This window comes from Euprymna scolopes, chromosome 1, assembly GCF_053919585.1.
Source record: "Euprymna scolopes isolate OS-2025 chromosome 1, ASM5391958v1, whole genome shotgun sequence".
In the NCBI taxonomy this organism is placed as follows: Eukaryota; Metazoa; Mollusca; class Cephalopoda; order Sepiida; family Sepiolidae; genus Euprymna; species Euprymna scolopes.
Genome location: NC_136482.1, coordinates 7,576,340 through 7,592,458, shown reverse-complemented (window position 1 = coordinate 7,592,458; position 16,119 = coordinate 7,576,340). Strand labels below are relative to the sequence as shown.

The window sequence follows — 16,119 nt, the reverse complement described above, 5'->3', positions numbered from 1 at the left end:
GATATAAACAAAATTTAATCTTTTCTCTTTATAAATATACAATTCTTTATCTTGTGTTATTAATATCTTTTTCCAAGTTACTTCACTATTCTCAGTGACAAGCGATGATGTTTTTTCAGTGACAAGCGATGATGTTTTTTCAGTGACAAGTGATGATGTTTTTCAACGTAATGCATGCCATATTGTCTCTATGCATGAAAGATGGTCTTAAAGAAAAGGGTTCAATATGAGAATTAGCCATGCATGGAGGCCTGATCTTATCTCTTCAGTACTAATTAAGAATTACTCCGTTTAGCTAACTCCTATCCTCTTCAAACTCTTCAGTAAATGCCTAGCAGTCTTGCTTCCCCGATAGCTGGAAAAATATCTCTGCTGTGTCAGTATTCAAGAATTCTGGTAAAAGAGGTCACTCACTCCATTATCATACCATCAGTCTCCTACCTTTGTTTGCTAAAATCTTTGAGTCTTTAATCAGTCAAACATTAGTCCACCATCTTGTAAATGCTAAGGTTCTTTCTGACCAACAGTATGGATTTAGACAAACCCATCTACTTACTGCAGATATTTTAACTGTCATCTCTGAATACATATACCAAGCACTGGATAAGGCAGCATGGGGAGGGGAGGGGTTAGAGATGTAGCCCTTGGTGTCAAAAGCTTTTGATAAGGTCTAGCATGAAGGGCTTCTGATGAAATGAAATCATATGGTATTTCTGGACAATTACTCAATATAATCCCATCCTTCTTATACAAGAAAAAAATACAGGTTGCTCTTGATGGCAACCTTGTACTACTTACCAAATATAAGACTGTATTATTACTAGTATAGCTCCCGGGTTAAGTTAACAAAAGATGCAATTTCTTTTTCCTGGACAACACTGTGATTATGCAATATTATATAAATGTTGATCCTTGTACCTTTATTATTCCTGATATAAATAACCTCCCTGGTAACATTGTGTCTCATGATTATCCAATTCCTACAGCTATGTACCTAGAAAATGGAGCCATAAAAAAAAAATTAACATAGTGATATGTGACAAAAAGAAGAAAGAAGCAACCTTAGTAGAAGTCAGTGTCCCTAATGATGCTGGGTTAAGCAGAACTGAAAGAGAAAAGATAACAAAATACCAAGGTTTTATGTATGACATGAAAAGAAACTGAAATCTTAAGATTTCTATCATTCCAGCAACTGGACTCATGAAAACGAATTTCAAAAACTGTCAAATGTACTCAGTGAACCAAGTGCAAGAGAAATTCAAACAATTGCACTAAAAAGGAATACCTGAGTTAACAGGTAGATGTTTGGCATCCAGTAGGATGCTCCATTTCTAACTTGAACAAACTGATGAAAAAAGAAAAAAGTATATTTGTTGATGACACCATACTCTATAATAGAGATAAGGGAAAAACAAATGTACACATATCCAAGGCAATGGCAGAAACCCTAGAAAATGACCTTCAGTCAGTAGTGGAATGGCAGTGTAAGTGCATGGTGACCTTTAATGCTACTAAGACTAAGCTCCTTTCCTTAAGCAACTAAAAAATAAACCTTCTCAACCACTAATTGCTATGACAAATAACACCCTACCCTAGAGCTCATCCTTCAAACTTCTCGGCCTAACTTTCACAGGTAACATGACTTGGAACAAATACAATAAAGACATTGCTAAGGCTGCTGCTAAGAAGGTGGGCTCCCTTTATCATGCTAGAAAATGCCTAACAGCAGAGAGTTTCCTATATCTTTACAAAATCACAACTCACCCATGCATGGAGTATTTTAGCCACATCTGCACTGGTGCATCTACCACTAGTTTCTTAATCTTTGACAGGGTTCAAAAAAGACCCTCAAATCTAATAGGTCTCACACAATCTGCCAAACTCCAACCTCTGTCCCATTGCTACAATGTTGCATCCCTATGCCTGTTTTACAAATAATTTAATGGAATATGCTCTGATGAACTCTCACTTCAACATATATACTCTTGACTAACCTGACAAACAATAAAACCCTGTTCCTTTATTGTTAAGATCCCTTAAGAAAACCTAATATTTTCTTTACTCAAACTGCTAGACTTCAGAATTTCCTCTGTTTTCTGCTTTCCTGACAGTGATAACCTACAGAACTTTAAATGTAATGTGAACGGACATATTGCAGCTTAACACTCCAGTTTCCTGTTAGACACGATCCCAAATAGTAGCTTCTAGCATTCCAAGTGGCAATATGTCTTGTTTGAGGTGAAAAATGAATAAAAAATTGTGCTTCCATTTGTTTTTACATGCTCTAAATCTGAGATATTTTGAAAGTTAACCCATCTTTTAAGTTAGAACCCATCTTGATATCCACTATAATATATATAATGTTAAGAAAATTCAGTGTGTTAGTTGTTGAAATGAATATTATATGAAAAGTCAAATTTTTGCTGTGGAATTTTTTTTTTTTTTTTTTAAAGAGATAATGGCATTTTGTTCAATGTTTAGATTGGCTTGATCTAACAATTATTGTTTCCATTAAAATTAATTTTCATTTACCACAAGATGACATTAAATTTGACTTTTTTTATTTGTTTAAAATCTGCATTTTTTGTTATAGAATGTGAAATTGGTATTCTGAATCAATAGCACATAAGGTGGCAAAGTTTCTTGCTTCCAAAAAGACTTTAAACAAGCATACTTTGATGCTACCAAAATAAACTTTTAGATATAATGAAAAGAAAATTCTGGTTTAGGATACCTAAAATACTTTCTGAAGAAATCTGTCCGGTGGTTTCTATACATGTAACATTTTGTTAATGATTATATATTGTTGAAAACAAAATGATTAGTTATTTAAAAAAATTGTCTGCTAATCTTTTTCTCGCTGTTTTTGTCATTATTAAAAGCTTTTGCTTGAAAACTTTGTTCATATTTTATCATCACAATAAATGAATTCATAAAATATCAATATATATTGAAGTTTTATTCTTTCCCTTTTTTCCCCATTTTTTTTTTAGTTGGGAGCTTAGAAAAACCCTTTTCTTCGTTTTTATCGGGTCTTTAAATATGTGAGTTATATTTAATTTTAACATTAACAGTATTTACAATTTTAACCACTTTTTCTTGTTTTTCCTATGTTTTCACTTTTATTCTTTAACCTTTTGTTCATTTAACCCCATTCTTTTTTCTTGTCTACCTGAAGCAGATTTCCTGTAATTATCACTTATTTGCAGACGATACAATCCAAAACCTGATGGACAAACCAAATCACAAATAGTACTGACTCTGACCCAAGCAGTTTTGGCCAAATATTAAATTAAACCGAAATAGCATTTAAACTAATAAATCTAACTTTGATTCTGACTAGCCAATTTCCATTTGTTACTGTCGTACTCTATCATGTGATAATAGAGTAATGTACTTTGCTATAATTGTTCCAACAATTCCGTAATATTTGCGCACTAGTATGTACACCTTCTCTCAATCATGACAGAAACGGAAAAGAAAAAAATGCTTTTTCGGGGTGACAATGAATATAAAACTATAGAATTATGTAATTTAAGTTTTCATATATAAATTATTAGTTCTAGTGGCCTAAAGAAAAACTCAACCCACTAACATTTTATTTAAAGAGGAAGGTTTCTTTCCAAATTAATTTTGATGGAGGTTGTTTAACTTTACTTTCTTGCTTATCCCCAACACTTGAAATAGTTTTGTCCATCTGCTGAAGAAAGGCATGTTTTCTTACTAACTTTGTCAAACAGAACTTATATATACAGGGTGGGCCAAAATAAGGGTCCTATCCTTAAATTTGAATACCTTTAAAAATAGGACCCTTATTTTGGCCCACCCTGTATAAATACATATATTAGCCTTTGATTCTAAAGTGATCAATCAAGGGAAATAACTCTTACTAAAAGTTCTCTATAGCTGCTGTAAACAAAGTTCACTTCGTTCAGTTTTTTTTAATTCATATCTTGTTTCATTCTCTTTAACTCAAAACCAGGATCACATTTAGTTTAGATACTAAACATAAAGGTGTGATTATTGGCACAGCTATTTAAAATGTTTTTGTTTTAAAGGTTTAACTAGTTTATTAAAATTGAATATAATAGTTAACTTTAGATTTAAAGATGTGCAAATAAAACCTTATAATTCCATCTTAGGCAATGCCAAGTAGTTAGAGTTAGTATAATAATAATTTATGAAGAAAAACTCTGAATCATTACTGTGATAGTAATACATTTGGTGCACTTAGTTACAGACATGATCATGTAAACTAATACTGAAAATCATTTTAATCCGTATGTGAATCTTTTAATGACTAGCAAGAGTTATTTCCTTTTAAACTAATGTTTTAAAGATATTTAGAAAGTTTATCATTTTCTGCCGTGTTGAGCAGTATAAGAATATACATCCTGTGTTGGGTGGTAACAGTTACTTTTCATCAAGTAAATTAAAATTTTTTTATTTCTTATCATAGTGCATCAATTTTTACTCCCTCTGATCCTCTAAACATGAATTTTTTTACTCCAACTTCACAGCCTTTATATATATATATATATATATATATATATATATATATAAATATATGCATACTTATCAACATGTTTAATTAGTAATACAATACATAAAAATAAAAAATGCATGTGATTTTTATAGCTGATCTCCTTGCAACCACTTTATTTGCAGACTTTAAGTTGAGAGCTTTTAGCATTTCACTTAAAGGGAGCACTTTATGGCTTGTCTGATTTATTTTAGGATTGTTATCAAATAAAATTTATTTTGGTTATTTCTTGAATTGAAACTAAGTATTTGGAACTGGAGACTTGATGAACCAGTGCCAATGAAATGAGAATCCATCTTAATGTTTGGTTAAATGCTAAACAGATAATGGAGATTTGTTGACCCCCCCCCCCGAGAAAATCTTTATAAAAAAAAAAAAGGAAACAAAATCAATTTATATTTTTGTGTATTCTTTTCAGTAAAAACCTTTTAAAAATTAACTCCTAAAATAGCCTGATGTTAATCCTCAATAAAAGAAAAAGAATTTTGTAAATTTTTAATATTTATTTTATTCTCAATATCATTTTTTACATTTCATATCTACCAAGACTGAATGAAAAATAAACGTTTGACCTTGTTAAAAAAGTCAATGTCTTTCCAAGAGATTTCCTTCAACAAAAATATAGTATATAAAATTATCCTTTCGGATTTTCATGTGGGACCTAAATAGCAATGCACTTAACAAATCGATGTTTGATTCTAACTAGCCCCTTCCCCCCATCCTTACAACATTTTCTTTAGACTAAAAAGTGTAATTTGCCTTAAAAATCAAAAATATAATGACATTAATTAATCATAGGTTATGTTGAGCTAGTAATGAATAAATTTAGGGAGAAATTAACATTTTCTTCCCTTAATTTTTTGTGTCTTGTTGCTTGCCTGGACGTATGATTTAAAGCCCGTCCAGTATGACATCTTTTGTTCTATTATAACTTATTAATCCTTATTTTTCTGATTGACTTGCTTTTTCAAAAAGTCATTTGTTAATGTGGGAAATATCCCGAAGATCTCTAGATGGGACAAAATATAAAAATTGTCCGATTTGAGAATTAATCTCTACTCTGACCACTGAGCTGCATGCCTGAACTTCCATTATCATCCACACTCGGGTTTTCATTCCTTAGTCTCTCCAAAGATCTAGAAACTCTCATCTCTGAATGGCACGATTTTGGAAAACATGGAGTTGTGTATCTTAGGTTCATTATTGTTCTATCTGGGCAGAGCATGGTGATAATGAGGGCTGTGGCAACAGTATATTCTTTTCATTGTTTTGATTCTTGAGTATATAAACCAGGACCAAACTCAAAGAACACCAACCTGCCTCCTCCCTTGAGGCTTGCATTTACTAATATCCGCGGGCTTAGAACTAACTTAGATGATGTTGAGTCATTTCTCCTTGTAAACACCCCGGATATCTTAGCATTAAGTGAAACTAACCTTCACTCCTCCATTCCCTCTAATCACTTTAACATGCCTGGTTATCTCCCACTCTACCGTAAGGACTCGGACAGACATATGCATGGACTTGGAGTCTATATTCGAAACACCCTCCCCCTAACTAGAGAAATAAAACTAGAATCAGAGGGCCAGGCCTTTATGTGCTTCAGACTAAATATGCAACACAATATTAGCTACTTGTATTTTCTCTACCGCTCTCCCTCAAACCAAGACTGTACCCTAACAAACAAAGTCTCAGACAGCATAGATATAGCACTCTCCCTCGATACTAGCGCACAAATACATGTATTTGGTGACTTCAATGTCCACCACAGTAACTGGCTAGGATTCTCAAATCACACAGACGTAGCTGGTAGCGCCACATATAGCTTCTCTATATCTCATTCCCTATCTCAATTGGTTACATTTCCGACACGTTTCCCAGACCAGCACGATCAACATGCCTCACTTCTAGATCTCTTTCTGACAACGGTTCCCAATGACTGTACAACAAATGCCCACAGCCCACTCGGGAATGCTGATCACGCTGTGATAATGGTAGAAATCAGCCTAAATTCTCGCCCTAAAACTGAAGACCCACTACTCAAAACAACGAGGTATTACAAAAAGGCTGATTGGGAAGCCATCAGGGAGCTCATCAGAGATGCCCCATGGCAAAATATCTTTACTCTTCCAGCGGAACAGTGCAAATGAGACAACTGAATGGTTCAAAACTGCTATTGAAGCACATGTTCCCGCACGGAAATACTATAGCAAGCCCCACTCCCCCCAATGGTTTACTTCTGCTTGTGCAGCTGCCATTTGTCAAAGGCAGCATGCGTTCCGCAGATTCAACCGACATAAGTCCAGCTCAAATAAACAGAAGTTTATAGAAGCTAGAAATTGTAAGAGAGTGATAGACACAGCTAAGTCAGATTACTCTGAAACCACCAGAAAGCGCATCGAAGCACAGAAATTAGGAACCCGGGATTTTTGGAAAATCTACAACAGCGTAGTTAATGATGGACAGTCAATTATTCCCCCACTAACAAACAATCATGAGGTTGCTTGCACAGCAACTGACAAGGCTAATCTGCTTGCCAGTCGGTTTGCCTCAAACTCCACACTGAACTCGGTACACCACTCACTCCCTGATTTTCCTCTGCGAACAGACGCCACACTTGACGATTTGAAAATCACCCCTTCTCAGGTTCATGCTATTATAAAGAACCTAGACACCTCAAAGGCATGTGGACCAGATCTCATCCCGGCTGTGCTATTAAAAAAATGCTCTGCCGAGGTTGCTCCAGTTCTCTCCAAACTTTACAAAAAATGCCTTAACGAATCTTGTTTTCCCGACTGCTGGAAAACCGCTTCTGTGGTACCAGTCTTTAAGAATTCTGGTGAAAGAACTGACCCACTAAATTATCGCCCCATTAGCCTCCTCCCGCTTTTCGCCAAAATATTTGAGTCCTTAGTTAATCAAGTCCTAGTCCAGCACCTAACAGCTGCTAAACTCCTGACTGACAAACAATATGGATTCAGGCAAGCCCGTTCAACAGCAGATATCTTAACTGTAGTTTCTGAACGTATATACCGTTCATTGGATAAAACAGGGGAGGGTAGAGCGGTGGCCCTTGATATATCTAAGGCTTTTGACAGGGTATGGCACGATGGTCTTCTAAGGAAAATTAGATCATATGGAATCACTGGAAGAATTCATAACGTAATTAAATCCTTCTTAAGTAATAGAAAAATCAAAGTTGTCCTCGACGGACGTACATCCAAACAATATGACATAAATGCGGGAGTGCCTCAGGGGTCTATCCTTGGACCTCTATTGTTCCTGATATTCATAAACGACCTCCCTGATAATATTGTTTCGGAGATGGGTATATTTGCCGATGACACCACTCTCTATAACAGATATGAGGGGAAAACAAATGAACACATATCCAAGAAAATGGCAGAAACACTAGAGGATGACCTCCAATCCGTAGTGGAATGGGGACAAAAATGGTTGGTCTCATTCAATGCTGCTAAGACTAAGCTTGTTTCCTTCAATAACTACAAGAAACCTTCTCTACCACCAATAGCAATGGCCAAGAACACATTGCCTGAAAGTACTTCTTTTAAACTCCTCGGCCTAACGTTTACAGGGAATATGAACTGGAATAGATACATTGAGAGCATTGCCAAGGCTGCTGCAAGGAAGGTTGGCTCCCTCTACCGTGCTAGAAAACTACTCACGCCTGCCAGTATCCTATACCTCTATAAGGCAACCATTCGCACATGTATGGAGTACTGTTGTCACATCTGGGCTGGTGCATCTACTGCTTGTCTCTCGCTCCTGGACAGGGTTCAAAAAAGAGTCGCCAACCTGATAGGTCCTGAACTGTCATCTAGGCTTCAACCTCTGTCCCATCGACGAGATGTTGCATCCCTCTGCCTGTTCTACAAATACTTTAATGGTGAATGCTCTGACGAACTGCAAACACTTGTACCTCCCCGACGTAACTACCCCCGACAAACCCGACAAGCTACTAAGTCTCATCCCTTTACAGTGGAGATCCCAAGGTGCAAGAAACCTTTTTACTCCAATAGTTTCTTCCCCAGAACTGTGGGTCTTTGGAACTCCCTTCCGGGATTCTGCTTTCCCAACTGCAATGATATGCAGAAGTTCAAGTGTAATGTTAACAAACATCTTTCTACTCTTCTCCCTTCATAATGACCCCGCTAATTAATTCCCTAATAGTAGCCCCCTGCTTCAAAGTGGCACTGTGCCTTGTTTGGGGTGAAAATTGAATAAAAAAAAAAATAAATAAATAAATATATGCGTTAATATCATATTTTTATAAAGACAGATGTGGTTCTCGGTTGATTAAGTATGTCTGACTGTGTTGGATATACACCACTGATCAAAAATGTAAGACCACTTAAAAATCTTTAAAAAGAAACCTTTTTTTAAGGTTAGATTTTAAACTCTTCTGACTTAAGATTACTAATACTACAACCTAAAAGGTGATGGAAACAAAAAGGTACATTCCAAAAATTTTATTTAAAAATTTGCATTTTTATTAAATTAGGCTTTATTATTATAAGACCAAGGGTATAAATTGTTAGATTTATGGTAATTCTAATGTTTTTAGTTCAGTTAGAAATTAGCAATCATTGTGTAAAGGTGTTATCTTGCCTAAAGCAAGAAAACTAACCAAAGTTGAGTGCTCTCGAATTCTAGGATTCCATAAGCAAGGTTTGTCACAACGAGTGATAGCAACTAAGGTAAATCGCAGTAAAACTGTTATTTGCAACTTTCTAAAGAACACTGAGAATTATGGAAAAGCAAAATCCTTTGGTGGCCTACAATTTCTCCTGCATTGTCAAATTAAGGCGGTTACAGATACTGATTGCAGTCCAATAACCATCAGATGCCACAACAAAAAGGGCATGGTAAATAAAAAGCATAAACAAATTCCTTGATTGCTTCTATGTCATAAAGTGGACCACTTAAGATTTGGTTATGAATACCAAACCTGGGATATTGAGAAGTGGAAAAAAGTCCTGTTTTCTGATGAGAAAAATTAAATTTAGATGGTCCTGATGGCTTCCAGCAATATTGGCATGACAAAAACATGCCCCATGAAAATATTTTCCACACGTCATAGTAGTGGAGGGTCCGTAATGGTATGGGGTGTCTTTTCTTACAGAGGGACGATAGAGGTGCAGGGTCATCAGGCAGCAGTTGGTTATGTTAGCATGCTACAAAAAACATCTTTGATGATGGAGGGTCATCGTTTGTGTGTGGATGGATGGTTATTCCAACAGGATAATGCTGCAATCCATACTGCAAGACGGACCTTGAACTTTCTACAAGAAAATGGAGTCCATCTCTTGGGACATCTTGCATGCTCACCAGACTTGAACCCAATTGAAAATGTTTGGGGATGGATGAGGTTTACTGAAATGGCAAACAATATTCAACAAAAAATGAACTTCGTGAAGCCATCTTCAGAAACTGGAGCAGGAATCCCCGTGCCTTAATGGAAACCCTTATTTCTAGCATGCCTCAAAGAATTTTTGAAGTCCTCAAAAGCAGTGGAGGTAGAACTCATTATTAAGTTCGATTGTTGAATGATTTCATACACTTTTCATACAATTTAATAGAATTTTTGTTTCTGGTCTTATAATTTTGATCATGTGTAAAAAGCCTAATTTAATAAAAATGTATATTTTAAAAATAGATCTTTGGAATGTAGCCTTTTGTTTCCATAACCTTTGGTAATATTAAGTCGAAAGAATTCAAAATCTATCCTTAAAAAATTTTTTTTTAAAACGATTTTTAAGTGGTCTTAAATTTTTGATCAGCAGTGCATACCCGATAGTCAAAAGAATGAAGAATATTCTGTTGTCACAGCTCTAGGAATAATCAATCCTAGAATTGGGGCCTGCTAGATTTGCTTTTGCGCACCTCTTAGAAGATTTTAGTATCAAGTTGACAAGAAAGTTCTTGCAGTTTTTAACTTAAATTCAGATGAACATATCTCGGCTCAAACAAAAATTCATTGATCAAAATAAGCACCATCAGGATTAACACACTTTTGCCAACGCAAAACAAGTGTATTTATGTCAGTAATGTAAAAATCTTGAGTTTTGGTGGTGATGAAGTCACTGAAGGCGTTTTTGATATCACTTAGGTTTTGGGAGCATTTCTTATGCAGGTTGTAGAGATGCTTGAAAAAGTGATATTTGGTAGATAGGAGGTTTGGAGAGTATGACGGATGAGGCTGACTTTTGTAGCCTAACTTGTTCCACTTCTGCAGAGTTGGTTTAACAACATGCAGTGTCATGGAGGAGAATTGGGTTTTTTCTGTTGACTAATACTGGGTGTTGTTATCGAAGTTTCTGATGCATTTCATCCATTTTTTGACAATACTTCTCTCCTGTGTTTCACTTGCATTCAAAAGACTGTAATGGATGAGACTGGTTGCAGACCACCTAACAGTAAACATAACCTTCTTTTAATACAACTCTGACTTTGGGAAGTGTTGTGGAGCTTCGTCTTCCTCATCTTACCACTGAGCTGAGCATTGCCAGTTGTCGTAAAGAACCCACTTTTCATTGCAAGTCACAACCTGGTTGAGAAATGTTCAATTTTTGTTGTCGTTAAATTTGTGAGGCACCCATTTACCAAGTTTTTTTTTTTATCTTTCCAATCTCTCAAGGGGTTAGAAATCATTGTGTACATTACATCTAATTCAGAAGCAAGTTCTTGAACAGTTGTGTGCAGATTGGCATCGACTAAGGCGCTTAATTGATCGTTGTCAAGATTCGATGGCTGACCACTACACTCATCATCCTCAGGACTTGCTGCCACGAAATTTCTTAAACTACTTTTATGCTGTGCATTCAGTAGTGGTACCTGGACCGAATGCTTTGTTGATATTGCGAGCTGTTTCAGCAGCTTTTTGACCTAGCTTGAATTGAAATAACAAAATTGTGTGAATTTTATTTTTTCCATCTTATATGCAACGTTCTTAAAAGAAGACATAATTGTTTTAAAACGATTGTAATTTAAACGATTAGATAGTGAAAAACACCATTTAAAATGATATATAAAGTAAAGGTATTATAATGAAAACATATTTGAAAATACATCATTTGAAATCAAAATTAAAAATGACACAAGAACTTTCCCATCAACCGAAAAGGTGTGTCTACATATCATTTAAGTAATTCTACAGTTGCAACACATTGTAGGTAATAATATAATTTTGATACTTTTACAGACTATATGTGTATTGTTTTTAAGAGTAATATTATCCTATATATATATATATATATATATATATATATATATATATATATATATATATATATGCCTATGATTGTTTACACACCTGGTGTTCTTTCTGAACTTTGTATTTTCTGAACCTATAAATGGCTAACCGGCTGTGTTATTAAATTATCTTGGATAATCTGTTAAATTTCCTGTCCTGACTTATCTAAAGTGCATATAAAATGAGCAAATGAAATATTGCATTTTCATTCACATATTAGTTTGTTGCCTTAATCCCTGCTGATAAAGAAATCAAAATCTGCCATGTAGAGAACGAAATGGATACAACTAAACAAAAATAGCACTTATGTATTATATAATGTCATTCATATTATATTTATTACATGTGAGTTCATAAAAAAAAATGTTTTAAATAGCTCTAATTTATAATCAAACTTAACAATTCATCCATCTTCTCTAATATTGTTTATTGTATCTATGTAGCACTGCTTGCGGCTTGTAAAAATGGCATTGGGGAGGGGGGCTCTCATAGAAAAGAAAAAAAAAAAAGAAAAAATATCTATAAAACCCATAAAATCTTGCTAGACCATCAAACAAAAAGAAATTGATTTATCTATAAGTTTATCAATTTTATATTTTGTTTCATAACTTTTTATTGTACCCCCCCTTTTTTCTTAGGATTAATAGGGTAGTTGCATGTTTAGCTCAATACCAACCACACAATCATGAGAATTTAGTCAAATTAGGTTTTAAAAATCAAGGATGTATTTTAAGGTAATGTATGTTCGAATTTGGTAGGTCAAATAGTTTGGCTATAATCGGTTATCAAACTTCACTGTGGTTCAGTAAGTTTTCATAAAAGAAATTTGTACATTTAAATCCATGAAACATAGGTTTTAAAATGTTTTTTTTTTTTCTTTTCATGTAATTATGATAAATATCTGTTTAGATCAACAAAATTTTACTGAAAAAAACAAACAAAAAAAAACTTAATTTTTGCCAATTGACAGTTTCGCTTAATCAGCAGCAGCTTGTAAGCAAAGATGATGAATTTTTGTTATGAATTTCTGAAAGAATTTGCAAACAAAAAAATAAAGAATAAAAATAATTTAAAATTTAGAGAGGGGGTATCAGTTTCACCAATAGAACGGTTCCCCATTTCTGAGTCATTTTTTAGCAGCTACCTCTCAAAATTATTTTGATATTTTTTCATCTAAAAGTTATTTAAAAAAAATATAATTACTTTACGACTTACCTTGGGACAAAATAGCAAGCCTCTTCTCTTTAAAAATGCTCCTAAACTCCCAATACTAACTCCCAGTTTTTGGCAAGGCTCATTTCAACAAAAATCCTCTTGAAACTACACTTAATTACCTTAAAAAGGCACACCCACACACATAAATGGTAAACTAATAAAGACTTAATTTCGGAAGATTAGGTGAAAACAATTGTAGAGAATTAGGTCAGTTTGTTAAAACTTACACGAGCTTCTTTCCTTTAATTACAAAAAACAAAAACTTCTTTCCTTTAACAATTACAAAACAAAAACTTCTTTCCTTTAACAATTACAAAACAAAAACTTCTTTCCTTTAACAATTACAAAAAACAAAAACTTCTTTCCTTTAACAATTACAAAAAACAAAAACTTTTTTCCTTTAACAATTACAAAAAACAAAAACTTCTTTCCTTTAACAATAACAAAAAACAAAAACTTCTTTCCTTTAACAATTACAAAAAACAGAAACTTCTTTCCTTTAACAATTACAAAACAAAAAAAAACTTCTTTCCTTTAACAATTACAAAACAAAAAAAAACTTCTTTCCTTTAACAATTACAAAAACAAACAAAAACTTCTTTCCTTTAACAATTACAAAAACAAACAAAAACTTCTTTCCTTTAACAATTACAAAAACAAAAAAAAACTTCTTTCCTTTAACAATTACAAAAACAAACAAAAACTTCTTTCCTTTAACAATTACAAAAACAAACAAAAACTTCTTTCCTTTAACAATTACAAAACAAAAACTTCTTTCCTTTAACAATTACAAAACAAAAACTTCTTTCCTTTAACAATTACAAAACAAAAACTTCTTTCCTTTAACAATTACAAAAAACAAAAACTTCTTTCCTTTAACAATTACAAAAAATAAAAACTTCTTTCCTTTAACAATTACAAAACAAAAACTTCTTTCCTTTAACAATTACAAAAACAAACAAAAACTTCTTTCCTTTAACAATTACAAAAAACAAAAACTTCTTTCCTTTAACAATTACAAAAAACAAAAACTTCTTTCCTTTAACAATTACAAAAAACAAAAACTTCTTTCCTTTAACAATTACAAAAAACAAAAACTTCTTTCCTTTAACAATTACAAAAAACAAAAACTTCTTTCCTTTAACAATTACAAAAACAAACAAAAACTTCTTTCCTTTAACAATTACAAAAACAAACAAAAACTTCTTTCCTTTAACAATTACAAAAACAAACAAAAACTTCTTTCCTTTAACAATTACAAAAACAAACAAAAACTTCTTTCCTTTAACAATTACAAAAAACAAAAACTTCTTTCCTTTAACAATTACAAAAACAAACAAAAACTTCTTTCCTTTAACAATTACAAAAACAAACAAAAACTTCTTTCCTTTAACAATTACAAAAACAAACAAAAACTTCTTTCCTTTAACAATTACAAAAACAAACAAAAACTTCTTTCCTTTAACAATTACAAAAACAAACAAAAACTTCTTTCCTTTAACAATTACAAAAACAAACAAAAACTTCTTTCCTTTAACAATTACAAAAACAAACAAAAACTTCTTTCCTTTAACAATTACAAAAACAAACAAAAACTTCTCAACCACTGACTAACATACAAATAAGACCCTATTTGAGAACTCATCCTCCAAACTGCACATGCAATATAAATCGGAACAAATACAATGAGGACATTGCCAAGGTTACTGCAAAGAAGGTGGATTCCTGCTACTATGGTAGAAAATTATTCATACCCGAGAGCATCCTATATTTTTACAAGGCCACAATCCGCTCATGCACGGACTATTGTTGCCACATCTGGACTGGTGCATCTACCACTAATCGCTCACTCTTGGGTAGGGTCCAACAAAAGAATCTCAAATTTAATAAGTCCCACACTATCGTCCAAGCTCCAACTTCTGCTTCATCACTGCAATGTTGCATTCCTGTGCCTGTTTTATAAATATTATATTAGCATGTTCTCTGATGAAATCCTAGCACTTGTGTCCTTTCAACGTACATGCTTCAGACTAATCTGAGAAGCAGCAAAATCCTATTCTGTACTTTCATCTAACAATTTCATAAACAAACTTTAACTGAAGAATTCTATAAAAAATAGCATCATTCTCTGCATAAACACCATTATTTCTTTTAAAACCATGGTTAAGAGTGATGTCGAAACTCGTTTCATTAAATAATTTACTTGACTGAATAGGAATTTCATTTTATTTCATGTAAACAAACGTTATTGAAAAGAAAACATCTTATATCTCAGTTCTTCCATTTACTTGAAATCTCACTCCATGTTTTAAACCTCATGTATGCATATCTTATCAAAAATTTGAATAAACCTGTAAGGAAGGTTTACAAAATTTTAATTATCTGGCAAGAAATACAAATAAACAAGAAAAACATTATTTGATTGAGTTTTGAAGAATGCAATTCTTTTTAGGAGGGAAGAGGTTTGCAAAATATACAATAAAATTTGCAGATTAATGCAGTGAAGGAAATTAACAATATGAAATTAATCATATTTGTATGAAAAATGTCATTTAACAGTTAGTGACCGTTTATAGGGATTCAATGAGATTAAGAAAGCTATAAACGAGAAAGCCCCAAAACGTCTCGGCTTGATGGAGACTAAAACTTGCTGCTATGGTGTCAAATGATCTGAAATAGCAGCAAGGAGAGACTTGATTCCAAATATTTCTCATATCTTATATCTCCCCTCTTTTGGAAATAGATTATGATTATATCAAATAATCTTTATACACTGTGAAATTTACTTTATGTATGAAAACCAAAGAAGGGAGATATGATAAATAAGAAATATTTGGAATCAAGTTTCCCCTTGCTGTTATTTCAGATCATTTGAAATCATAGCAGCAAGTTTTAGTCTCCCTTCCATCAAGGCCAGAGGTTTTGGGGAAATATCAGATATTTTGTAATTCATATGCAAAACTAGAAAAACAAATGACTGAAACATTTTATGGCTGTAAAAAAGTGTCCCTTAATGTGTGATCTTAAGGGCAAATGTCACATAGCCCACTTTTGGAACTTATAAAATTGCCGAAAAAGGTGGTATATC

The 16,119-nt window shown here is 33.3% G+C and overlaps 1 protein-coding gene across 4 annotated transcripts in view; it reads left to right on the top strand.

Annotated features, from left to right (window-relative positions):
- Positions 1-16,119, top strand: part of LOC145276916 (peregrin-like) — a 334,772-nt gene that overhangs the window by 160,317 nt on the left and 158,336 nt on the right. For 2 of the 4 annotated variants that reach the window (XM_080128512.1, XM_080128422.1), the window contains exon 4: positions 2,994-3,044. The exons of the other annotated variants lie outside the window; for them this stretch is intronic. In XM_080128512.1, coding sequence (XP_079984638.1) covers positions 2,994-3,044 — 51 coding nt within the window. The remainder of the gene's footprint in view (positions 1-2,993; positions 3,045-16,119) is intronic. 4 annotated transcript variants of the gene reach the window in all.